The sequence below is a fragment of the Malurus melanocephalus genome, unplaced genomic scaffold (genome assembly GCF_030028575.1).
Source record: "Malurus melanocephalus ecotype Western Australia unplaced genomic scaffold, MMel_1.1 scaffold_14, whole genome shotgun sequence".
Lineage (NCBI taxonomy): Eukaryota > Metazoa > Chordata > Aves > Passeriformes > Maluridae > Malurus > Malurus melanocephalus.
In genome coordinates, this window is record NW_026623246.1 from 5,133,936 (window position 1) to 5,160,440 (window position 26,505).

The following is a 26,505-nucleotide window of genomic DNA, read 5'->3' on the forward strand; positions in this document are numbered from 1 at the left end:
CTGAGAAGCACTTGTGAACACTGTCCAGTGGGACAATCATGTCTATAGTACTTCTGTCCTTCACAATAAAAATAGATAACAAAATGCCAGTTACATGGGTAACTTATACTCCAGCTGCTTATGGCACCTGGGTTTTTAGAAATGTAATCCTCAAACCAGTCTGTGCCTGAGAAGAGTTTCTTTAGAAGTTACATATTAATTGTTAAGTACATATGCCCTTATATCTCTGTGRTGGTTTATTTGAAACCATGGAATGCCTTGGAAAGATACCGGTGACACATTGTTTTGTATATAAGTGGAATGTTAGCCACACCTTTGTGTGAATTAGGATTCTTAATTAGGTGTCAGTTAGGATTCTTAAAACTTAATGCTTCTTAATCACTTAATAGTCCAGATGTTCAATTTATGTTGGACCTCTGCTCTTTTTAATAACATAATACTTCTAATACTGTCACATACGAGCAGCACCATATTCCAGTGGTATGATCTGTAAAGTCAAGCATAAAATTACCTTTTCTTCTACAAAACAAAAGAAGGTGGAAGGTATTTTATTTATATATAGCATACCTTTTTGTGTGGCACCTAGAAGTAATCAGATGAAAAAAATAAAAAGAAAATCCTAAAAAAACCATTTATTTTGAAAACTATTCGGAAGAACATACTATAGTAAACTATCTCCTCTCATTGTTTTACGAAGTTTGCTCCTTCCAGGCAGAAACATGACAGGCTAGTGGTAGTTGTATCTAGTTTAAGGAAGTATTGTAGATTTCAAATTATTATCTTTTCTCATCACTGTATTCCAGTGATCCTTATTTTCTAACTGGGAACTTTGCCAAACTTAAAACACATACTAAGAGAGATCTTACTTTTTGCTAGGGCAGCATGTACCGCTGAACTTGACTGGTTGTGAATTAATAGCTTTTTCTAAATGTTTTTGCAGTTCTAGGAATTTGAATGATACTGTCACACTGAGGCTGTAAGGAAACATCTCAGAATGTTCTGAATATAGCCTGTGACGAGGAGTACCACACTCCTGGGTGAAAAATGAGGGAGAATACTGTTAAACATTTTCAGAAGAGCTGTAGCCCATTCTGTGTTTTGTATCTGTTTTTCCTCCCTCAAAACAGGGCATAGACTTCAGCCTTTAGGAGACGGTTCCCAGGGTGGCCAGATGGGCAGTGGAGGGGATGGCGAGCGCTGGGGGTCTGAGAGAGGCCCCCGGGGAAGCCTCAATGAGCAGATTGCAGTGGTGCTGATGCGGCTGCAGGAGGACATGCAGAACGTCCTGCAGAGGCTGCATATGCTGGAGGCTGTTGCAGCATCCCAGGTACTGTTCTTTGGATTTATTTGATCACATTTTATTAAATGTCCTTGGATATTTGTGTGCTTTTTCAGTTTAAAATGTCACACAATATTTTTTTAAACTGTGAAGATATTTCAGTTAGATTCTATAGTTGAGTCCAACTTAAAATTTCCTACTGGTATCTACTCTCAGGAGCACAATTCAGGACTCCAGTACATTTGAGCAAAGTGGTGCATTTTGACTTGGAAATTAACCATATATTATTTAACTGATTTCTGATCAGACTAATCTTGGCCATAGTTATTGATACACATTACACAGTCTCTATATGGAGACTCCATCGTTAATGTTAGTAGTACGTGATCCCAAAGAATTCAAAACATTTTCAAAGAAAGAAATTATCTTAATCTTTCAGATGGCAAATGTTTGCAGGCAGAACTTCTTTTCTATTTTTCAGTTTGCAAAAGACTGAATCGTTCATAGCTTTCTTTCTTCATGAAGTAATCCAGTTTTATTGGAATTGTACATTGTGCCCTCATCCCTCTTAACCATGTGTAGATACGAATCGATACAATGGAACTCTTAAGCTTGTATAGATATGTATCCACCCCGTGGAACACTCAAGCCTGTGTAGATATATATCGATACAGTGTTTCTTTTTCCTTCTATTTCAATGGAAATACTATTCTCTCCTTTGGGAGAATAGAACATGTGAATATAGTTGAACCAGCAGCCTGAAAATGTTGTGGTTTGACTTTCTGATACATTTTAATCTACATAAGAATAAGTAAACTGTACAAGCAGTATTGTGTGGGATGCACATGCTCTAAACCTAAGGCAGCTAGGCAAAAGCATCTATAAAAACCAAGATTTTGCTGCATTACAGGTATTCAAGAATCTAATGTTTGGTTAAATACAAATTGGGTTTTTTTTTCTTTGCCTGAGCAATATATGAAGCTATTCCCAGCAATTCATGCTGTCCTTGCTGCCCTTACCTAAGGAGGAACAGAAGCTTCTGTTTCATGCTTACATGAATTAAGAAAGACCTAGAAAACCATCTGCTCCGCTTTTGTGGTTGCACCACAATAGTGTATAGTCTTGAAAAGTTTCTGGTATGTCCATTTTCAGGATTGTCCAGAAGATATGCAACAGAGTATTCTCCTTCCTTTATGGTGTTAGACATGCCTGTAGCTGTAGCCCAGGGCAAACTAAAACAGTACACATGATTTTAGTATAGACTGGTGTTGAGACATGCAACCATGCAAATTAGGCTACTAGGATTTCTGCTCTGGGTTGGAACTGGGACTGGACCACAGTTTAGAAAGCTGCAATGACAAATTGTACAGGGGAGCCTTCAAAAATTGTAAAGAGGTCCAGGAAGTGACAYCAATTCATTCTCTAAGACACAGAGATGTGATGAAATTACTATAAATAGTAGTGGAAACATGAGAGGTAAGTTAGCAGCTATGTGGTGAAAGGGGATTCACATGGGGGTGATTATGTGCATAAAACTGCGGTAAATACAGAATGCAAACCCATCACAAGATGAAAAACCTCATATTCTCGTTTTGTGAAGCAGAAAAATTTTAATTGTAGTTTCCTTTTTTATACTTACCAGCCTTTGTTTGTATTTAAAGGCAAAATCTGCAACACTACAGTCAAATTACCAGCCCGCCTCCTCTGTCAAGGTAAAATATTGTTTTTACTATCTATAAAAAGTGTGAACTGTGAAAAAAGATGAATTGAATATTTTATCTCTAGTTCTTGGTATGTGCTTTTTGAATTTTCTCTTCCTTGACTAGGAGATAAAAAATAATCTGTCTGAGGAAATTACTTGATAGATTAATCTTTTTTTCTGGTCTTACTATTATTTTCTGCTATGGTACTGTAGTATTTAAAGTGCTGAGAAGTATACAAAGTGGTATTCAGTATGTGCACACACATTGCTGACTGGAGTTTTTTCTGTTTTCCTTAGAAACCATCATGGTGGCCCTTTGAAATTTCTCCTGGTATTTTAGCTTTTGCTATTGTATGGCCATTTATTGCCCAGTGGCTGGTACACGTGTATCTCCAAAGAAAGCGAAGGTAAAGATGTACATTCAATAGTACACGTACACTGTTTCACCTGTTTAAACCAATAGGTAGTATAATCTGTTATTTAGACAGGACATAAAATTACTTGCCTTGAAAGTTTCTCAGTGTAAGAAAGTATTGGTTAATTTGACTTTATATATAGTAGGCTTTATATGTGACAATTTATGTTAAATCTATGAAATGTGATGCAAGATAGATAAATAATTTCGAGCATACACAAGTGGGTGAGGCTGAAAAGCTTGGRAATGTCTCCATGACATCTTTTGATCCTCTCACTCCTCATATCCTCTTGAGCCATTTTCACTTCTTCTAGACTCCCTAGTCCCCTTGTGCCATGATTTTTTTTTCCTATCATATCCTTAGTAGGGTGCCATCTGTCACCTATATTTAACATCTACTAGCACCTTACTATGGTATTTTTGTGACATACTTCCTTCAGCTAAAGGACAGTTGTACTCTGATCTTGCCTTTTCTCAGCTCTCTAAGCATCAGAAGATCAAATGAGTGTTCCCTGGTTGCTGTCTGCTTACTTCAGCTTCATACCTGATTTTGTTAGCTTAGTATGCTCTTGGCTTTAATGTTTTTTTTCCTCTGTCAGTCAGCAAAGGGTTTGTATGTGTGTGGATTTTAGGAGAATTAGCTGAAATTTCTCTAGCTTTTTAATGTTTGCTACTTTTCATGATATAGTTTTCTCTCCTGTGGTAAATCATGGAAAGATGGGTGGTTGAAGTTGAAAGGGAGCTCTGCAACTCATCTGGTCCAACATCCTGCTAAACCAGGGACACTCAGAAGCTGATTGCCCAGGACTGTGTGCAGGCAGCTTTCAAATATCTCCAAGGAGGTAGATTCTGCCACCTCCCTGGGCTACCTGTGCCAGTGTTTATCTCTCCTCAGGAATACTCCAGTCCTTTAATCATCTTCGTGGTCCTCTGTTGGACTCCCTCCAGTTTGTCTGTGTCTCTCATGTAGCCAGAAGCAGACAGAGCACTGCAGRTGTGGCCTCTCCAGTGCTGAGTAGAGAGGAAGGTTCACCTCATTCACCCTTTTGGAAGGGATAACCCTATTACCACTGGTCTTTGCTGCAAGGGCTCSCTGCTGGCTCATGTTCAAYGTGGTGTCCACCAGGACATCCAGATCCATTTCTGCCATGCTGCCTCCCAGCTGGGCACCTCAGCACATACTGGTGCCTGGAGTTGTTTCTCCAAACAGTGCTGGATTCTGCAAATCTTCTTATTGTACTTCTTGAGTTTACTGTCAGCTCATTTCTCCAGCCGATTGTGGCCCCTCTGGATGGCAGCTCCACCCTCTGGCRTATCAGCCACTCCCAGTTTTGTGTAATCTGCAGCTTTGCTGAGCGTGCACTCTGCCCCRTCATCCAGGCCATTGCTAAAGGTGTTAAAAAGGACTGGTCCCAGTAGGGACCCCTGGCATTCACCACTAATTAGTGGCCTCCAGCTCATCTCCTGTGCTGATCACCACTCTCTGGGCCCAGCCCATGGATTTGTAAACAATACAGCACCCACAAGGGCGCCAGGGAGTTCCCTGGGCTCAGAGCTGTCAGCAGCAGCATTGCTGTTGCTGCACTGTCTGATGAAACCAGAGATTGCASTACTAAGGCTTTCAGGCAGTTACATACATTTTGCTCATTCTCTGCACTAGCAAATGGAAATTTCCCCTTGTCAGCAAGGACAAAGTTTGGATTTTTAAAATCAAAACAATTTTTTTTTGTATTTTACTGAAACTCTAATGAACTTTACTGTTCTGGTAATTGTTCTTGCATGGCTCTCTCCCTCTCTCTCTGAACAGTGCTATTCTTGAAAACCCTTTTTGATCATCTATTCTGACATATGTAGTACCCTCAGTCACAGATTCAGTCAGAAATCAGTTTTTAGAAAAACACCTTTCCGGCAATTTTTCTAGCAYGTTGTCCTAGTGCTTCAGAGCTTTGATGAATAAACACACGGTACATTGTTTTAGGTTGGATTTGTTTAGCTTCAGTTTTCATCCACTGGATTTTTGTGTACCTATGTAGTTGACAAAGAGCATGTGATGTGTCTCCATGGGTACTTCTTTGCTATCGCCAGGTCATCTCATAATCTCTTGCTTAAACAAAACAAATGGAGCAACTGGAATCTCATTTTAAAAGTGTTTCCCAGTCTTAGGATGATTCTTTTGATTCTTTTCCAAATGCTTCAGTTTTTCAACATTATTTTGGAGTTCTGGACACCTGGATTTGTACCAGTGTTAATACCAGTGTCAGTGTGAAACACAGAGATAGCATAGCCCCATGTTTTGCTTGCTCATTCGTGGATTGTTTGGAGATGGACTTCAAGAACAGAAATAACTGAAGATGTTCTGTGTTCTTTAGCTTTTCYGTCTGTTTCTGAAGAAGTCTTCTCATAGCCAGAATTTAAGGACTATGTGCTTCTGCAGCACGTTTCTATCTGGAGTTCCATCTCCTTTAGCAATGCGTAGGAAGCTGACCAAGTACACTCAGCCAGAAAACAGAATTGTGAAACAAGTCCTGCTCACCTGTCCCGTTGCCAGTTTCACCTTGTGTTCTGTTAGGTGTGCAAGCTCTTAGGCAACACCTGTACACAGTGCCTGTACTGACTGTGTCTGTGTACTTCTGGTTTTAAACTGCATGAACTGTCCTGCAGCAGAAACCACAAGTCCCTGCTACCATGCAAAGTTCTCTGAGGCTCCGGCTGTGGAGTCGTGACTTCTAAACTCTTTTGCAAAGTGGAGCAAATTCCATGTAACTGGTGGAGGGATGGCCTTCTGTAACCAAGAACTTTGTGTTTAGCTCTTGTCCCTGTGCATGGGTAGCTCAGCTCCCTCCCAGCACCCCACTATACAGAACCTCTTAACCTCTCCCCTGTTACTTTATTGTGGAATTTAATGCTGAAAATCTGGGTACTTGTACTGGAGCCTTCACTAAAGAAGGCTTGAAAACATGAATTCTAAGGGCCCTAAATTCAGATAGAACTACATTTTTGAAATAATTGAGTGTTGTCTAGATTCAGCTCATGATTTTAGAACCATCTAATTGTATGGTTTCTGGAGTCATGGGGAAAACAAGCTCTTAAGTTGTTAACTCTGTTGAGCCAGCACACCACTGACATGGGGTCAGGGATTTTTTTGAGGAATTCCATCTGCAGTTCCAAATTCTTAGCAAATTTCCTACTCCTTGGTGTAAGAAGGCAAATTTTCAGGTATCTTGAAGCTGTGTTGTATTTTATTGAAATGGAAATCTTTCACATCTAACTTTAATTGATTTGTTTGTTTAGACAAATGAAAAATCATCTCATATGTGAAGGCACATTAAACTAATTTATTTGTTTCCAATTCTAGAAAACTGAACTGAGAAATCATGACTATGCTTAAGGACTTCTACGAGGTAACAGCCCTGGAAAGCAAAGGAAGTCTGAATTCTCATAGAATCTCAGAATTCGGGATGATCTTCCTTATGTTACAGTAGTATTTTGTACTACCTTTGAGCTAAACATTTAAGGACTAATATTACTGAAACTTGAATGATTCACAGCTCCTAGGTTACAAATAAATTTAATAATTCCATCCTCAAAACCATATGAACATTAATTATTTTGGAATATGCTTGTGGATGGGCCTTCATTAATTACTGGCCTTGCTGATGGCAGTTGATGAAGAGAATAACATCTCTGTAAAAGAGTAAGTGAAAAATATGTAAAACTGTCACTTTAACATTGAAATGATTTTACAATCCCAACATCCCTGCCTGTTTTTCCACTGGGTTACATAGTATTAGGTGAAAGCTCTAATGAAGTTTAAATTCAATGCATTGTAAGCTGTTGGAAAAATACAGTATAGCTCTGAGGAATTCAACTTATTTTTGCTGCTAAACAAGTGTGGAGAAATTTCCATATAAATTGGTCAGAAATGAAGTTGAATCCTTCGCTTATCCTGTAAAATTGTAAAGAAGATTTGGGAATTTGTATATATCCTGAAAGCTAGAGCCATTAATAATAGGGGGACTGTCAAATACAATTTTGGAAACAGTGGGTAGTACAAGGGATCCATGTAAAGAGGCTGCACCTTATCTTTTTAACTTTGATAACTGTATTCTTGTTGATAACAGCTTATTTTAACTGAAATGCATAGTTTAGGCACAAGGTGCTTTAAAATGAGATGAAAACTAGCTCTGTAAGTCTATCTCTAAGCTTTTAAAAAGCTCAGTGCACTGTAAGTTTTCTGTTGGCAGTTTATATTAAAGTAAGAGTTAATCTCTTGTGGATTTTCCCCAAGTCATCATGAAAAATATAAATTCTGGTATGTCTCTCTTCTCCTTCTACTTCCTCTCAAAAAAACCTTCTCAGCTAATTTTGAAGGTGATTTTTTTCCCCACAGAGTATTTATTAAGCAATATATAGATAGAGGTACAGCCTTGTGAAGTTTGCTTGACTAAAGCATGCTTTACACTTAATTTTAAAATAAACTAATATATGTTGTCTAAATCTCTGGAAAATGCAAATGCATTAAAATTATATGTGACAGAAAACTTACAGTTTGCTATGAAAAATTATATCACAACATAATCTATGATTAAGCTCTGAATCTTCAGAAATTTCACCATTTTTAATGTGCTTTCATTTTCCACCTGGACTACATCCTACAAATAATTTTTAAGGAAAGTTTTTTTGGTCCTTCTTAAAAATCTTTTATAGTTTGGAAAACATTTTTCGTACAAGCAATACTGTATAAAAATGTAATCACAGAATTTAATGTTGGTTTTACCAGAGAAATTTTAATCTTGTTTTTTAGTTATGTGCAGATTTTTTTTGGTTACTTTTCCCTTCTTCTGACTTTATTATAAAGCTGAATTAAAAAATAAAATAGTTGTAACCTCTTTGAAGACTGCTGTAACAAGCAGATGATTTCATGTGACAGAGATGAGTTTTGGCATGAGATGTACTGAAAACTCAGGTTTGAACAAAGCTTATCCTGGAAGGGAAGTTTTGCTGTGACCTGAAGCCATTGTGCCTGAGCTTAAAGTTCCTGAAGTGATTGACTTCTTATCATAAAGGATAAAATCCTACCAAAAGGGTACTTTAGCTTGAAGGTCACATGAAAACCCCAGCCTCCTGAAGCAGCATGTCTTCCACCAGGACAAAGCACCCTGGAGTGCCTCCCCCAGTTCAAAACCGTGTCAGCTGTAGGAGTCAAGCTCTCAGAGATGGGACAAACATTCCCAAAGGTACTCTCATTGTTAACTTCCCCCTGAAATAAATGTAAGCTTGTACTATCCTTGTTATTTATTCATGTTTCAATAAATCAATTCCTTAATATTTTGTATTTTATCTTGAACTTAATATTTACGAAGTGCTGTACATTGGATACTATGACTATATGCAGAAGAGGCCACTGGCTGTACCATGAAGAATCAGTCTCAACCTGAAAGTTGTAATACAGAATAATACCACCTTACTAATAGTTTGTAACTCAGAACTGGGCCTATCTCAAGCTCCTCATAAGTTGAACATATTCCTAGTTAGCCGCTATTTCAGCATAAAGGTAAGGAAAACTGATTCTTTTCTAATGAACTGYCCAAGTGCAAAGGGACAGAGCTTTGATGTGGAGGCAGTAGCATAAGGAGAGGGCTGGAGCTCCCACCTGAGATACATAGTTTCAGCCTACTCAGGAGGGCTGGAGCTGAATCAGTTTTGCATAGCACTGGAAAGGGCCAGATCCAGCCCAAAACTGCACTTGTGAAGCAAACATGAGGCTGCTTTCCTGCAGCGAATCAAGCTTCACCGAAAAGAGAGACGTTTGCTCTATATCAAACCACATCAGAGACACTCCRTCCCCTCAGAGCTGTTCAGCTGAGAGCACAGCACAGCCGTGTCTCAGTGTGGGGATGGTGCACTTGTTCCATCCTCACAGCTCTGTTTCTTCTGTTGCGGTGCTGTGGCAGCACAGCAATTGCTGAGGAGGCGGAGCCACCARCCTTTCTTGACTCATTCTGCTACTGCAGAGAAGACTCCCATCCAGCAGGAGTCACACACCAGCTCAGGACTTTGCTCTCCTGCCATTAAGTACACAAACATAGTTTGTACTAAAGATTGCAGGCACAGGTTAGCAAGTTAGGAACCAAMTCAAGGACACATACACCCATACTAGAAAGTATTAGATATTTTCTTACTTAAAATTACCATCTTTGCTGAGATAGTGGGAAGCAGTCAAGGTTCCGTTGTGTAAAGATCCATCTCCCACACTCCCAGCAGGGGCAAAAGTAACAACAGTTTAAAAAAAACTAAGAAGCAGAAGCAGCAGCACAACTGCATTATTTTATTTTATATATTTACACAAAGTAAAGTGAATTTTTGAAGAATGAATTTTGAARTAAGTGCAAAATAAACTTTTGGAGAATGGAGAAGAATGCATTTTATTGCCAGAGTAACTATGGATAAACCCAATCATACTGAAAYTGGAAGCGCAACAACCTGTGGCTGCACCTCAGCACCTTGGTCCCCCAAACACTGCTGTCTGTGTAGATGAGCCCAACAGCACATGATGGGTGGGAATAACTGCAAGACTGCAGATTCTGTATAACAAAGTGCAATGCTGATCTCTACAGGAGTTTTTAGATGGACAGATCTGTCCTAAAGGCAGATAACCTACATATAGACTCCAGCTTCTGGGTTATCTTGGGAGATAGTTTAGGCCTTCAGGAAGTATCATGTAACAGCTGGAGTACTTGCCAAGTGGTATTCCACAGCTTCTAATGATCAGAAACTTTTGCCAGCTTATACAATTTTTTGTAGGTAATTACTTAGGAGGAGGAACTTCAAAYGTCTTCCAGCTACAACATTATACTTATTAAACTTTTACCTGTTGCTTGACTTGAAAGACTACAAGTAAGGCAAAACCAATGGGAGTAAGAGTTGGCAAGGAATTCCACATTAAACAATAAAGCTAGGATTCACTTTTTACAAGAGATAAAAAACCCCACCAACCAAAACACCCCAGAACAAACAAACCCCCATCACAAATCTCAACAATCAATATCTGACACCCGGCTCCATGTTGGTGATAGCTAGGATAAATGCAAGGAACTTAAGAGAGGGTATTACAATATCTTCAGGGCTAATTGTGCAAAATTTAAATTTTGGATAGCAGTGTAGTGAGAACTKTGCATAAAACATTAGCATTTGTCAATTGGCCCRTTTACTGTTCTACAGATTCTSTGKTTTTGTATTGCATTAATCAACTGGTAGAAAGACCACAATTTTCTTTYAGAATAAGGCTTTTATAGAAGATTACTTGGCCCTTGTGGACAGTTAAGWATTATTTCAAGGGGTTAGACAAGATTATACCACTGCAACAAATTTCTTCCACCTTGACAGGACGGGAATGTGTTACAATGCCCAATGGGAACAGGTAAAGCATTTGTAAAGCACTGAAGCACTGAATACAAAGACCTACTGTAGGTGTTYAGTTTATATTATTTCTTAAACATGTAATCAATATTTAATTCTTGTAAAGCATGCTTTCTTAAACCACATTACTAGAAATGGAAGAATAAATTGCATAAAATACCAGTGRTTAAGGAACCCTCCTACCCTAGTTTATATATTCTAACTGCACACAGGAAAATCACCAGAGAATGTTGACTATGAATACTGCTTCAGTAGTGCATTCATTTATTTGYACCTTTTCCATGTAACAATTTCAATGAGACTGAACAATTCAGAAGTTTTCTGGAACAGCCATTCTTATCAAAGGAGATGCACTGTATGTTCTGCAATTTGCCAAGATTCTGCTTCACATGTTTATCACACCTAGAGCTGAGATTGGTTATTCTGGGCTATTAAGAATCAGCTCTCTTGAGATCTTTATAGCGAAATTCCATTTTCTTCACCATTCTCATTCCTTTCTGAGCAACCTGAGGGAATAGCAGGAAGCCTACCAGACATTATCTGCTCAGAATTCCATCAATAAATCTTGTCTTCCAGGAAGCAGGGTAATGAAGGGACATCTCACTACTACTATAAAAAGGGGTCGGTTCATGAAACCAAAAGCCATTTGGCAAAAATCACTGGCAAAATGGCTTCTGGCACRTGGCCCTTGGCTGCCAATACCATCTAGCACAAATGATCTTTATCTAACAAGCAGAAACCTGAAAAATTAAAATCTTCTTTAAGTTAGAGAAAGATACTTATGCAAGAAAAATACCAAAGATTATTTAAACAGGAATATCTACAAATAATCCTCTAAAACCTAGCAGACACAAGTTTTGTATTGCATTTAAAGATAAATTTAAATATACTTCCCACTAATTCAGATTTATAATACAGAATATACACTTCTACCTTATATTCTAGTCAAAATCCAAGCTCTGGCTGTGAATTTACAGAACAATCCATTAATCTGCAATACATTATGGTCTTTCACATTTGGCAGCTTCAGTATGAATACTACTTGTTAGAAAAAAAAAAAAAAGCACCTGTCACTTGTCATTTGACAAGTGAACACACACACACTGGGCATTTTCTGTATAAAACCAGTAACTGCCAAAATGTATGTCCAGTCCAGCTTCCTACAGCCCAAGTGGCTACAATGCAACAATTTGAGCAGAGCACTTGTTTAACAGACTTGCCTCAAGTATCCATTCACTGCCCCATTTCTCTCTAAGAACAGATAATAACCAGAGGAACTACTGCCCATCTCTCATGCCACTTCTAGCTGAGTTAACTYGGAACACCATTGCATGTTCTCATCCCTTCTTGGGAATAAGAAAAACAGAAGACAAGACATTTCAATGTTGCATTGAGATTTCAATTTTACACCTTGAATAGAAATGACCATTTTTGCACAGTGGATATATATTCACACTGGTCAGAAAGGACTGCTCTCAACCCAGCCTGTCACCACMTTGAACCACCAATAGGTTAGTTATTAATTAAATACAATTAGAAATAATTAATATCCTTTCCATATTAGTTTAGCTGGGAAATAACGCCACACTTAGTAATGGGAATAATTAATTGCTATTTAAAAGCCCCATTACTGCCAAGAGTTATTAGCTCCAAGAAATGCAATACTCTTAGTAAGGTGCAGTGAGAGAAAAAGCAGCATGAAGGCCCTTGATGCCAGTTCCATACAGTAGTTTCACTTTGGAATAAAGGAGACTATAATAAAAACAGACTGGTAACTTGAAACACACTAAATTTGGCAAGGAAACTTAGTCAAGACCAAACTAGGGTTACAAAACAACCTGTAAATGTGCAAAACCATGGAAAATGTTCACTTATCTTGATGCTATAAGCTAAATCCAGACACAGTCAGGTGCTGAGCATTGTTTCTAGCATCAAAGTAAGAGGTATCAGTCTCATCATCCGGCTGAGGTATAAACGGCATAGTCTGATTCTGGAGATTATCCCAGTCCACCCCGTGAAAGAGGGGGTGATGCTTCAGTTCTGAAACAGAAGTTCAARTAAGCATTATGAACTTTGTAAAGGCCAAGCCCCATAGTCACTTTTTTCTCTCATCTATAAATGTCAGTAGATTTGCTATATATTCCTTTTCAGAAGTTCATAAAAGTGCAAATTGCAATTGGGCTTTGACTACCCCCAACTTTAGTAGGATCAAACTGCTGGCATGACGAGTAGCTGCCACCCACATCCACAGACCCTGTTCCACACAGTGCATTGAGCCAAAAGCAGCTTTAAAGCTGCTCGTCCCAAGGAAGATTGAACTCAGAGAAGCAAAGCACTACAATAAACATAACAGGGATTTCCCAGTACAAAAGGCTTCATGCTGTAGCAATAGAAGGGAGAGCACACATTTTGGGGAGGGGAGAGAAGACGAGAGTGATGGAAACTTAAGTACAATGAGAAAAACTTWATGGTTGTCCTCATCCAACTGCACTTATAAATGGATTATAAATCGGACAAAGAGACCAATTGTAAGACACAATTGAGATACAGTTTTAAGTCTTGACAAAGAATGAATTTTGAAACTCAGATAGGAAGAAACCGTTATGTCATCTAGTTTYAATATCTATCCTTAACAGCGAATTATATTTCACTCTAAAATCCAGGAATAAAGATAGTTACTTGTGTTTAACTAAAACACCTTCAAATTGCTTTGTGGGAAATATTAAAGCCACAGGGTTTTCTGTTGACATAATAATTTTCATTCATAATCTTGTGCTAATTTAATTTGGCTTGATTTCAGCTTCTAGCATTTAGTCTCTTTATAAGCACTTCCACAGTAATTTCCTTCCCTAGTGATTTCCTGAGCAGTTCTCATAAGACTTCTATTTCCAAAACACCTCATGCTAAGTTTCTTTCACGTTACCAACTTTTTTCTTTAATAAAACATAGTCACTCTTAACAATAGCAAATGTCTAAGCCCTTCTGCAAGGGAAAGAAAAGTAGACTTTATGTTGTATATATTGTCTGACTTCGTATTCTCCTATGCATTCAGCAAAGGCAAGCTGATTACCAAGGCAAAACTTCTCTCTGAATTAACTTTGYTGTAGGAAGCTTCTGTCCTAAACTATAATCTTTTAATCAAGGTTCCCACTGTCATTTACGTTAAAAATTCCAAATATTCAATAGATAAGAGAGAACTTGGTTTCATCAGCAGATATCGAACACTAAACATGCATAGCAGAACCGCAGTTAAGCAAAACAGAAATTCAATTAAAAAAATTAATTTGGCTGTCATTGGGCACCCCCAGAAYGACCTTACTCAAGAAGGAAAATCCCCCACAAGAAATACAGAAAATACCCCAACTTGTTAAGTGTTATGGTACTATACTTGGATCCTGGTTAGGCATTGAAGCTTATTAGTCTGTTTCAGGAGGAGGTSATCACCACTTTGAAATTTGCAATTAGTTGCAAGGAACAATTTTAATACTAACCCTTCAGTCCAGCTCTCTTAGTAGTGTCAACGGTTAGAAGAATATCTATTGCATTTTGGGCATTATCAGACAGCTTTTCTTCACCCTCAGGCCAGGGAATATCTACAAAGATAGAAATGGTAATTCAAACCATAAACATACATTGGAAATACATTCTTACCCCGATTGCTGAAACAGATTACCTCTTTTCAAAATATTTTGGAAGACCTGTGTTGGTGTTTCATCATTAAAAGGTGGAATTCCAGTTAGAAATTCAAATAAACAAACTCCAAGGGCCCACCAGTCTACAGCAGAACCTGGTAAAACAAATCCACATCATTATACTTACACAGATGATAACCACAAAGACTTGAAGAGTACAGAAACTGAAGAGTGTTTAAATTCTGCAAGTTCCTTGAAAATTATGAAGAGGCAAAACAAGTTGTATTTAATATTAATGCAGGTTTAGAACATATTAAAAGGCTATTTAAAGCCACTCTGCTCCTTATTTCATTATAGGTAACACTGGGGTGTACAGACAAAACCAAGGGGTCTCTCAGTAAAATTCTAATTATCAACTCCCATCACAGAGAATGCAAGAGCTGACTTCTCCAAGAGATTATTTTGTGATAAGAAGCAGAAGCCTCATGAGTGCTCTAGAGACTACAAGAATGCTCCATGTTGCTGCCTGTGCCTTTCTCACAGTTCTTTAAAAAGTCTCCAAAACTTTGAACTATTGAACTTAATTTTCATTTGTCTAAATTATTGTGAATATCATGAAGAGAGCTTGCAGCAGTGAGCCAGCAAGCATGAAGCTGGCATTACCTTCCATTACACTGAACTGATTGGGACAATGTGTAGTTATCTTTAGCAATCTCTTCTTTATTAAATGGTTTTGGTTTTCCACATTCCAGGGTTTTGGTCTTTTTGCCAATCTCTCTTATTAATCTACATCAAAACAAGCAGGCAAAGCAATCCCAGACACCGCTGCATGCATTCTAAGCTTYCTGCATCTTCAAGCCATGCCCACTCCACTTAAATACCATAACTGTTAAAAAAATCTTTGAAAGGTAAGAAGTCTAATTGTTCTTTGCTTTTTTGGCATTTAAAAAACCTAACACACCTTCAAGAAAATAAATATTTTGAGCCATTTCACAAAGACTACTGTTAAGTTTAGAAATGCTGAAAATCAAAATGTTTAACCAGTAATCTAATATACTTTTAACAAGTTTTAACAGCAGTAAGAGTGCCCCACCAAGCTAAGCACATCAAAGCAGTGAGTCCACATCCACTGTTGTTAGAGCACTTGGATGTTCAGTAAAATACTCCCAGCTCCAGTCAAAGTCTAATAAGATCACAACTCTGAAAAATGTAATAACCAGGTTTCAGCAGAAATTTTTCCCACACAAACTCCAACTAAAATTAGATCAACTCCTACCATATCCCTGCTAAACAGGGCCTGAGGATGGCATGAAGCTGTGCCAAGGGAGGCTTAGGTGGGATATCAGGAAAAGTCACTCACCCAGAGTGACTGGGCACTGGAACAGGCTCCCCCAGGCAATGGTCACAGCAYCAAGCCTGACAGTTCAAGACGCATTTGGACAATGTTCTCAGGCTCATGGTGTGAYTCTTGGGGCTGTCCTGTGCAGGGCCAGGAGYTGGACTCAATGATCATTGTGGGTCCCTTCCAAATGGAGATATTTTGTGATTCTGTGATTYAAAGCAAGAAGCAATAATTCCAGGTCTTGAGCACGTGACTTTCTTCACCCATAGACAAAGTAAATCAGACTGAGTGCATCAAGTGAAAGGCAGCAATGAGAAAAGGTGCGTCTGGCTTTACTTCCTGTTTCACAATTTAGGAATGCTGACTTTCCTTCTGAAGTATATGCTTACATGTGTGATTTCTGATAGCTTAGTCACGCTGATACCAATGTTTCCTGACTCTGTGAGCTTCACATATTCTTATGTGGAAGCATATTGGATATGTCTTTCCACATAGAAACATTGTTCACCCCAATTGTTCTTGGCAATTGTGATCTAGTTATACTTTGACTGTTCAGTTATGCTGAACACTTCAGTTCTGCACAGATACAGACAACTCACCAGAGATCAGAGTCCCTGCATATGAAAAGACAATGAAGTAAAAATATTACAATTATTGCCAAAAAAACATAACAAACATCAAATATCAAGTAYGATTCTGTGAGGGCATAGGAATGCAGATTTTTATAAGATAGTATTCCACAATAAAAAAAGATGGTAATGTTAAACTGAAGTCAGAAGCATGTTGTAACATGAAGCTGTAACACATTTTATTTAGGATTAAAACTGCATTTACAAGCATCTCAATATGCAAAACATTTAGTGAGGGAAGATTTGGCTGGTTTGTCTTACCATGAGGCTGTGTCAAAAGCAGCTCAGGTGCCAGGTAGTCTGGGGTCCCCAGGATGCGTTCACCTTCTACAGGGGCAGCTCCTCTTCTAACACTCTTTGGAGTCCTATATGGTGTGCCAGCATCYATCCGATGAGGGGTCTTAAAAGACAGGACAAAGATTTCAGATGTCAAAGAAAACCAGCTCAAAAACTCCCATCTCCAGGYTTAGTCATGGAGACTTGCTACTTGAATTCAAGCCAAGAACAAGTCACAAAACATTCCYTTAAAAGTATGTGTGAAATGTGCTTCTACTGCTTTACCTCAACAGTCTTGAAGCATAAAGTTAAGATGCCTACTGTTTGAGAAAATTTCCCCTAAGTTCTTCCTYCAGTGTCACATCCACAGCAGCTATGACTGTTTATGCCAATCTTTGTAACAGGCTTCTCACTGGCACATGACAGTATACATTTCACCGTCACTTTCACCAGGATGAAAAAAAAGAGCAGGCACAATGGCAGTTACCAGCAGCTGAACAGCATTTACATTGAGAAAGGTGCAGGACAAAGAAAGATGAAAACTAGACAAAGACTTCCCATTACAAAAGGAAACCTACAACCATTAACAGAAAATACAGCACTGCACTAGAAGCAGAATGAGATACAATAGMACAGGCTTTTTTAATCAGTTCACCCTAACAGCAAAGATTTCTCAGAGATGGACAGTCAGTGGACATTGAGCCAAAGGCAAGCCAGTGAASATAAAGATGCTAAACTCTTACAGAAACTATAATTCTGGCCACACAAGTGCAGCAAGTGAAACCCTGTCAGCAAAGGTCATTTTGAGAGACTACCTCAAACTACTCAAGTTTTCCCTAAATTTCCCACTGAAATAATTTTAGGTCCTAATGCTCAATGCATGCACAAAGTTTCTACCTGTCTCCTTACCTACCTGGTAGCACTGATATGGTCTTCCTTTCTGTAATGGAGTGATAGCTGTTGGATAGGAGCCACTGCAAGCAGGTGAAAGATCCATTATTTCTAAAGAAGCCATGCTACATGGGTCAGATGCATTGGATACATTGATTGGACTATTGTAACTTCGAAAAACAACAGCATTTTTTTTTAAGAGACTCAGTGCTTCCATCATCTTTTCTGAAGGAGAAGCWACTGTGCCAAGGCAAGTTTCTTCCRCRTGTTTCTGGYCATTATCCTTTTTCTGATGTAATGGCCCAAAGTCCTGGACTGTATGTRCTTTCTCTCCATTTTGTGTGGCATCTTGGGACTCTGGTGATGTTATTAGCACATCTTCAGGTTTTGGTTCCTCAAAAGAGAGGTCTTTAACACTTTTGTCCAAATCTAAAAGCTGCTTTTCTAGATGGCTTTCTGTAACAGAGATTTCAGGAAGTAAATCAGAATCTGCACTGAAGACTCCTAAAGGTTTTTCATCTTCAATGCCTAAAAAACTTGAGTTCATGTACTCCTTTTCATCATCCTTTCCACAGTCTGCCTCCAGATCACACATAAGATTTTTGGCTATAGTTGGAGTAAGCAATCTTTCAGTTTCCAGGTTACTAATAGAACTCTTAACTTCTTCCTTGCTTTTGCAGGTGTCACATAGGCATCCGTCATTACAGAGCATTAAGGATTGAATTTCTGTTGTCAAACCTGTCCCTTTGTTTGCTGGAAATTCTGTGATCTGACAGCCACGTTTATATTCTGCATTACTTTTTTTAACATAGTTAAGTTCCTGACAAGGACTAGTGTCAACTGATTCAAAGCTTCTTTTTACACCTGGCTTTTCAAACATTTCTTCCTCTTTGACAGGCTCATTCTGCCTTGAAGGTGACTGTTGTAGACTGGAAGTCTCTGCTGTTTCATTAGTCACATCTCTTTTATTTACAATGACTTTTTCTTTCCAAATCTTATTTTCCGAAATACATTTTCTCACTATGCCTTTCACAYCCAGAGTGCTCACAGGAGTATCTGCTATATCCAAATGTTCACTTCCCAGCTTCCGCCTACTGCCAGAATCATTGCTGACAATGGGAGAAATGGCAGACTCAAGTTCTTTTGTCTTTAAAACTTCAGTACCTTTCCTATTTGGCAACTCAACATTCAAAAGGAGAGCTGATCCACTGTTACTGGTTTTGCATGTTGTAGAACGAGGTGCATCTTCACTTTGCTGCAAATGAGCACATTAAGTTTTGAATACCGAGGAAAATAGGATTACAGCACTAAAGAAATGTGTAATTATTTCCACCTTCATAATGCAATGCAGATTTGCAAGCATTATTCATTCTTTCTAGCTAGTACTAGTGAAAAACTATACTTCTAACTACAAAAAAAAACAAAAAAACAAAAACCCACAAAACCAAGTTCAGGATAACTTGATAATTTGACTTATTTTAAGAACATTWAATAAGGTTGCTAGAATACAACAGAAAATGCCACATTTTTAAATGGCTAAAGATGAAAAAAATAGAACAATTAAAGTTGTATTTGTGATTTTATGTTAAGAAATTAAGCTACAGAAGTTTTCAGTTTCCAAGAAAGCCCTAAGCAAAGAACCCTATCATATAATCCTGTGGGATATTACACTCCAGAGATGACAAAAGGAAAATCTGATCTTACTAATGTTTTGATAATACAATACTAAAAACCAAGGTCTTAAGAAATAGATAGATATAGAATTACAAACTGTTTTAAATATAAGTTTTTCTGTATGATCTAAATAAGAATCATGGCAAGAAACTATATAGCACAGSAGCATTTTGTTTTAGGTATGTATTTTTACAGAATTTCCTTAACATTTTAAAGTAGGATTCCAAATATTTTGTGTCAACTAYATTTATTGGTGTTAGGTTAGTTGACAGAAAAGCCTTCAGTATTAAACCCTACACTCTTTCAGTTTAACAGCTAGCAGAATTTTGRAGTGTATTTTGTTTATTGTTTTCCCAAGTTCTGTCTTTTAAAGAAATTCTTTTGTCTGCAATGCTGAGCAAATAAAGGCAAGTAAGTAAATGAGGCAAGTAAGTAAAAGACATTTGCAACACTGCAYACACATGTACAAACTAATTTTAATTTATAGTGGGAAGATGAAACAGTCCTGACCTCTACATCTTTCTCCCACCTGGGGCTGCTGCAGCTTTCTGATTCCACACTGGACRGGCGTGTGTGAGACTGACTACTGACACTGGAGCTACCAAACCTTTTTCTTGACTGAAGTAGAGTAGGAGTTAAACTTCTCGCTGGCATCACAGGTGTTAATTGAGAATTATCAAGATCTTGAGGGGAAAAAAAAATTCAAATGTTGATACAAACAGGCAACATGTACTGACTGACTTCACACTATGTTAAGCTTTCACATCAAAGGAAGATATGGAAATCTAAGTGTGACAACAATTTCTGTTATTATCTTTTCTGCATAGTCAATTCACGTGTTTTTTGAATTAGGGACTTGCCAAGAATATAAAAGTAGTACAAACATTGGCAGCATAGCTGTCTTCTCTCTTTTCAGGTTAGAAATGAGAAAGCAGTAAGATAATTTAAATGAAAGCATACATTRCTGTATTAAACAATTTTCAGTGAAAGTATGTCAAGAACTGACGCTATTTCTGTACAATCTGAAAGGGTGATTTTGAATTCAGTGGCTGTGATTCAAAAACAAACAAACAAAACCACTTTAGAATRTGACATATGTAGTGTAGGTGAAAACATGACAGATGTATAGAGCTGGAGGAATGGTGGACAGCAAGCCACCGATAGAATCACACTTTTTATGAAGTGAATCCAAATTACTCATATAAAATTAAAAAAACACCAGATTACAACCAGATTATTCCTCAGTACAAGGCTTGGTTTACTCACGTGTTTTGAATAATTTAGTTGAAAGAGGGGTATTTTCCTTTTGGGCCACAGGTACAGGAGAAACCATGCCATGCAGACTGTCAGACGATTTACTTGAATTGTGCCCTGGCACTTTCACTCTAACAGGAGGAGTATACTAACAAGCAGAAAGAAGCACAGTTAAAAGATAATGGAGTCTAAACAAATTCTCAATCCAGGATTGAGACTGTAACTTCACCCATTCTTTATTATGTTTGCATTGGAGCTTGGCAATGCCCATTTATAAGTCAGAAATTTAAAACACAGTCCAAGGTAATCACTTCAAAATTTCAAAGTACTCAAAACATACCCTAAGTCATTCTAYCAGCTGGCAGAATAGATGCAAGAATAGCCTTATCATGCCAATTATTGAATTTAAGATAGTAAATAGACTGAAAGGATGAAGTACTTCAAAGACAGTGAAAACTACTTACAAAGCCCAGAGAACTGATAAGAGACAACAACTGTCCTGGAGTACGTGAGTAGTCTTGTTTTGGCTTTGCCATTGATGGAGTAGTAAGGATATCTAGCATATTTATCTCTACAGAGAAAAATAACAAAAWCAAATAGGTCAGGTTTTTATTTTGATATTAAATATCTGCAACTTCACCTTTGTTAAAGTTTCATGAAGAGGRAGAAAAGGTTTAATATATCAGTATATCACACAAAACACAGAATACTTAGGATTTTCTTCTATGCTCTTAAAGCCATGAATCAAACTCCACAGACAACTGTGGATTTCTACATTCCTTTCACTATATAAAAAGGATGCACCCTCCAGCAGCTGTCTCAAGAAACCTAAACTGGTGCTGTGCAGGATAAATCTGGATGATCTAAGGAATGTACAAGCCAGCTCAGAAATTGGCTATTCACCTTAAGACCTGCAGCCTGTGCCAGACAATCATGACTCTTCARCTATATTTTCTGCTACTTCAAAAGAGAATGTTCACATGGCAAAGCACTRATCTAATTTTCTCTTATGGACTTAGTACGTCCCCCCATCTCTCAAATAATGGCTGGAGTGTCCCGGTTAATATATTGGAACTTAATGTATACAGGAACTGAAGGGCAGAAGCAGCCCGAGAAACAGGAACAAGCCAGAATTTTCCATTCACTCATTAAAATCACCCAGCAGATTTCAGAAAACTTTGAAATCCATATATCTCCAAAGAAAAGGCTCTAAATCATATTTCATACATCCTTGTTCCAAAAAAAATAAATATTTTACCTTGTGAAGTGCAATGCAAAGAGGAGACCCCTTACTAGCACATAGCTAATCAGCACTCACCCATCAGAAATCAGGTATTACTGCAACACTTGCACTTATTTAATTGAAAGGTGCCCTCTACAGGGATGTAAAGTACACAAGAAATGYGATACAAAAATACATTTTAATACAGCCAAAAGGGTAGAGATAACTCTTACCTCTATTCAGAGTAACTCTGGAAAGCCCAAAATCTGTCAGCTTTATATGTCCCTGATTAGAAATGAGCATGTTGTCCGGCTTCAAATCCCTGAAAATATGAATATAGTTGAAGTGAGCAAAGAGATCACTGAGCAACACTAAGAAAGTAAACTGACCAGAAACACTCAATATAAAACATTTGTTAGAGCTAATTTACAGTAGCATCTCTTAGCCAGCAGAAGATTCCAGTTTGAGGAACACACCAAAACCATTAAATATATTTGGCATTAAATAAGGCACAAACATCTCAGGCTTTGTAAAAAMCAGCATGCATATCAAAAGTTGTATATTTTGTGTTTTAGCAGGCTCAATAAGTGTCCTTCACAAATAGCACCCATCATAACCTTGACTAACGTGCAGCTCCTACCGATAACAAGCAAACCTCTAGAAAAAGTGTTCAAGTGCATTCTCTGTAGCACTGCTGAATGCAAATGCTCACTACAGGGGAACATTAGGGTAGTCAGTGTCCTTTTGTCCTACGTGTGTGCAGTCCCCAGGGAGTTCCTGAACCAACACAGCTGCTAATACACCACAGGACTGGGAAAGAGCTGGCAGGGGAAAGCAATGTGGTTTAGTGTGCTCAGCACACACAGACAGATTTGATTTTAGGCATTGTTTCATGACACTGCTGCAGCGCACATTTTCAAAAAGTTTCCAGGAGTTCCAGCAAATGAGGTACCTGTGTAGCTGCCACAATGAAATGGCGATTGGTTATGAGATAGAGTGAAAAAATTAAAAACCCAAACTACCAAATACTTATTTATAAGGGAAAAAAAGTTACCTGTGGATTATTCCATGCCTGTGAAGATAGTCAAGAGCCAATGCTGCTTCAGAAATATACTTAATAGCCATTTCTTCATCAAAATATCCATAAATATGGAGAAGGGATTTGACATCTCCACCAATAAGGTACTCCATCACCTGTCATTCAATCATTTTAATTTAAAATTTAAAACATGTTTCAAAATCCTAAGTAAAATACAAAATAACTTTCAACCCCAGAAAAACGATTTCAAGGAGCTGAAGCAGATGGAAGTACTTTGTGCAAACCTCAATTCCCACACAATGCTTTTCACTTGAATAAAAAAATTAAAGTTTCAAATAACAGCAGACACAAAACATTTTCTTTCCATAGACCATTTGCTTATTTTATTTGCCTAGATTASTCTTAGAAGCTAACTAAAAAGCTGACTATAGCTTTGAGAGCTGACTACAGAAAACTTTCTATATTATAGAAATATTATACATTTCTATATGAAATATTATATACTTTAATGTATATTAATTTTACATTTATATTAATACATTATTTGTATTTATATTGTATATTTCCATATTAGAGAAAATTAAATGCAAAGCATTCCTTTGAAACTCAAGGCCTAAAGCCAAAGACCACCTGTCCTATACAAATCAAAGTATCTCAACACTTTATTTRGCAATCATTTATACACAATATTAAACCCAGACCTGACCTCTGTGAAATRAGTACAAATTGTCAAAAATGCATACAGTGAGAGCTATTGTACATTTAAGACACATGAAAAAGAGTGTCTAAAAAGAATACACACACCCAGTAAACCATTATGCAGACACATTATGATAGCCCATGCCATATTCAAAATAAAATAAGAGTCAGCAGAGCTTCTGAAACTCACTCTTTGATGCCAAGAATGCATTTATGGGGTTTTGGTTAGGAACTCTCACCAGTACTTATATTCCAATATACACTATTCTTCCATAAATGTATGTACACACACACTCAGACATGATTCTAGCATCTYCTTTACAAATCCTTCATCCTGAAGTTCTCTACTCCATGCAGCAATTCYGAGATTCCAAAAAAGGAAGCCTTCGTTTACACTCTAAATGCATTCTAGGAGTGAATAGCAACTCGTCTCAGAATTTCATCAAGCTGTTCCCTATGCGTGCTTACAGCAATCCACACAAATTATGCCAGACCCTTTGCAGACAGTCTGAATCCTTACGTGGAGGCAGAATATAAACCCATACACAAGTCCTGTTGTGCTCCACAGCGCTCCATGTGGACCAGCACTTAATTCTACCACTCTGTTACCCTCATGTAGGCAAACAACCATAACAAAATTTAAGCACAGGCAGTAAGTAAAATAGGTTTCCTTTAAGTGAGGCATGGAGTATCTTTCYGTCACTTGGATTCTGCTTGAACAATATCGTTTCATTTTCCCGAAGATTTCTACCTATATCAGAGACAGAGTAGCTATTAGAAAAGYTTCTCCTGTAAGAGAGGGGAACAAGGGCAGAAAGACCCCAAAGATATCAGAGGAAGAGAAAYATTTTACTTGCTCAGCCATTCTGAGAAAGATGTAAAAGTGACTAAGGAATGCCGTTACAAAAATGTTTTCAGATATCAGTACAGTTCACACTCAATTTTCAAGACTACTATAAAACACCACAATCATTATTTTACTCACTAAATACACGTTGTTTGCTGACTGAAGTGAATAGTATAAGTGCACAATGAAAGGACTTTTACTGAGAGCCAGYGCATCCCTCTCTGCCTGCACCTGGTGAACCATATTTTTGTTGATCATGTCTGCTTTTTTCATCACCTGAAAAACAAAACAGAGTACACAAATGCTTTAATCTCAAAATGCTCATAATAAAATTGTGTAAACAAACGCATATAGCTCTGCAGAGCAATGCCTATTATGTATGACTATTTTTATGTTTCCTATTCTTTGTGTACTATGCAGCTTGTTATAACCCTTTTAATCAGTCAGTTTCATGCAAATGATTGGTGACGCTGTTACTCAGGACAAGCCTTGATTTTAGTTATTTGTGCAACAACACAAAAAACGCAACATGTTTTTGTTGTTTTTTTAGAAGATACGTACTCGATAAGAACGCTTTTTATAATTTGTTCTTGTCTTGCATCTCAGAGGCAGTGCTTTCGCCCCCAGGCAGGCGCAGCAGCTGAGGGGGCTCAGCTAYAGCAACTGTTTACAAGTGACAAGCCAACAGCGCTCTATCGCTTAGCAAGGTTTTTGTCTTTATTTCCCCTTATTTAAAGTACTTACAAAAGCAGCTGTCATTATCAGAGGTCCCCTGACCAAACCCTCCGGGACTTTAACGCGGGGAGAGCGGGGCACAGGCAGGTGGGCAGCGCGTCCCAGGGCATCAAGCAGAGGCCGCTCCCCGAGAGCCGGGGACTCATGCTGGGGGCTCACGCCTCCCTGTCCCCTCAGGATGCCCCTTTCCCTCACGGGAAGCGAAGGCGACAGCGTGGCGACCTCTCACCTTCACGGCATAGAGCCGGTCCGCCTTGCGGCCCAGGTACACCTTCCCGAAGGCGCCGCGGCTAATGGGCTTCACGATGGTGAACTCCTCGATGGAAGGGGCCCGGGGAACCTCGACACGCCTCGGGCCGGGGGCTGTGGCGGCGCTCGGGCTGGCGGCATCGCCGCCCTCTTCCCCGGGCCGCTCCGGTGCCATGGCGCAGCCRGCCCCGGCCCCGCCGCGATTCAAAGCGACGCCGGCCCCGCCCCGGCCGTGCCGTCACCAACGGGCAGCGGGCGCTCTCGCGAGAGCCTGCCCGGGCCGCGGCCATGGTGAAGCTCGGCGGTGAAGGGCGCTCGGTGCCGTCCTGGGCCCTGCTCAGAGCGGGCCTGTGACAAAACACCGTCCCTGGGCGCTCGCTGACCGCTGCTCCGCTCGCTTCACACTTTGGGGCTGGGCTGTAACCTGCCATGAGCAAGTAGACTGTCCCCTCATTCCCGTGGGAGGTTTGAAGGTATAAGAATTCAACAGAAGTTGGTGTGAGACATTAAGGAACTGGAAAACAATATTTGTTCAGAAAGAAATAACTGACTTTGGTTTCACGTTATTATTTTCTCATATGTTTCCCTCACATCTGGACAACACTCTTGGGCACATGATGTGATTGTTTTGGTGTCCTGTGCAGGGACTGGAGGTGCACTCAATGATCTTGATGGGTCCCTTCTAGGTCAAGAATATTCTGTGTTTCTATAATTTTCTCACACTTGTGTACTTGTTAGTTCTAAAGGCTGTGTCCAAATGGCACAGGCAGGAGGACTTGAGCACAAGAGAACATGCCCTGCCCAGTTACCACTTTTGCTGTTCATCCCTTAGGGTGTCTTGGTGTTCTCTGGGTTGGTGATGAAACAAACTGCTCCCTGGGCRGGTCTACACTGATTAGGAGTTAGATTAATGGAATCTGTGGCTTCCCACCAATTCCTGATTACTTCATCTGCTATTTATCTGAGGCAGGGTGGTTCTGCAATTGGTTTCCTTATTTTGGRTATCTCCATGGCTACATTCCACCTCCTTGTTGTGACAGCAGGGGCAGGGATGGCATTTACAGCATGCTCTGACCTAGCTGCCATCCTCCTGTTCCCAGMGCACAAGCCTTCTGCTCTGTGTACATTGCACAGCCCTCAGTGTTTACCAGTTTTACTGCTCTCAGCTGTGTTCTAGGCCAYTTTTTTAACCCTTGCCTTA

General features: G+C 38.9%; 2 protein-coding genes across 5 annotated transcripts in view; one reads left to right on the plus strand and one right to left on the minus strand.

Annotated features, from left to right (window-relative positions):
- ACBD5 (acyl-CoA binding domain containing 5) overlaps positions 1–8,724 on the plus strand; it is a 28,733-nt gene extending 20,009 nt beyond the window's left edge. For both annotated transcript variants that reach the window (XM_057384292.1, XM_057384283.1), the window contains 4 exons: positions 1,128–1,327; positions 2,941–2,991; positions 3,279–3,388; positions 6,752–8,724. In XM_057384292.1, the coding sequence (XP_057240275.1) occupies positions 1,128–1,327; positions 2,941–2,991; positions 3,279–3,388; positions 6,752–6,764 (374 nt within the window). In that variant the 3' untranslated portion in view covers positions 6,765–8,724. The remainder of the gene's footprint in view (positions 1–1,127; positions 1,328–2,940; positions 2,992–3,278; positions 3,389–6,751) is intronic.
- A 1,876-nt stretch (positions 8,725–10,600) lies between these two features.
- Positions 10,601–25,508, minus strand: MASTL (microtubule associated serine/threonine kinase like). 3 transcript variants are annotated; one of them, XM_057384269.1, is made up of 13 exons: positions 25,285–25,508; positions 24,459–24,596; positions 22,790–22,929; positions 21,969–22,057; positions 20,978–21,084; positions 20,526–20,661; positions 19,770–19,942; positions 18,750–18,840; positions 17,608–18,041; positions 16,680–16,818; positions 14,489–14,602; positions 14,307–14,408; positions 10,601–12,855 (listed from the first exon to the last, which is right to left on the minus strand). In XM_057384269.1, exons 1-13 carry the CDS (start codon positions 25,477–25,479, stop codon positions 12,698–12,700), a joined length of 2,016 nt encoding a protein of 671 aa, XP_057240252.1. In that variant the 5' UTR covers positions 25,480–25,508; the 3' UTR covers positions 10,601–12,697. The 3 variants fall into 3 exon arrangements, with proteins under 3 accessions (XP_057240252.1, XP_057240235.1, XP_057240244.1); XM_057384252.1 differs by having other exon boundaries at positions 17,608–18,840; XM_057384261.1 differs by lacking the exons at positions 10,601–12,855; positions 14,307–14,408; positions 14,489–14,602 and adding an exon at positions 14,610–16,403 and having other exon boundaries at positions 17,608–18,840.
- Between the last annotated feature and the right edge of the window lie 997 nt (positions 25,509–26,505).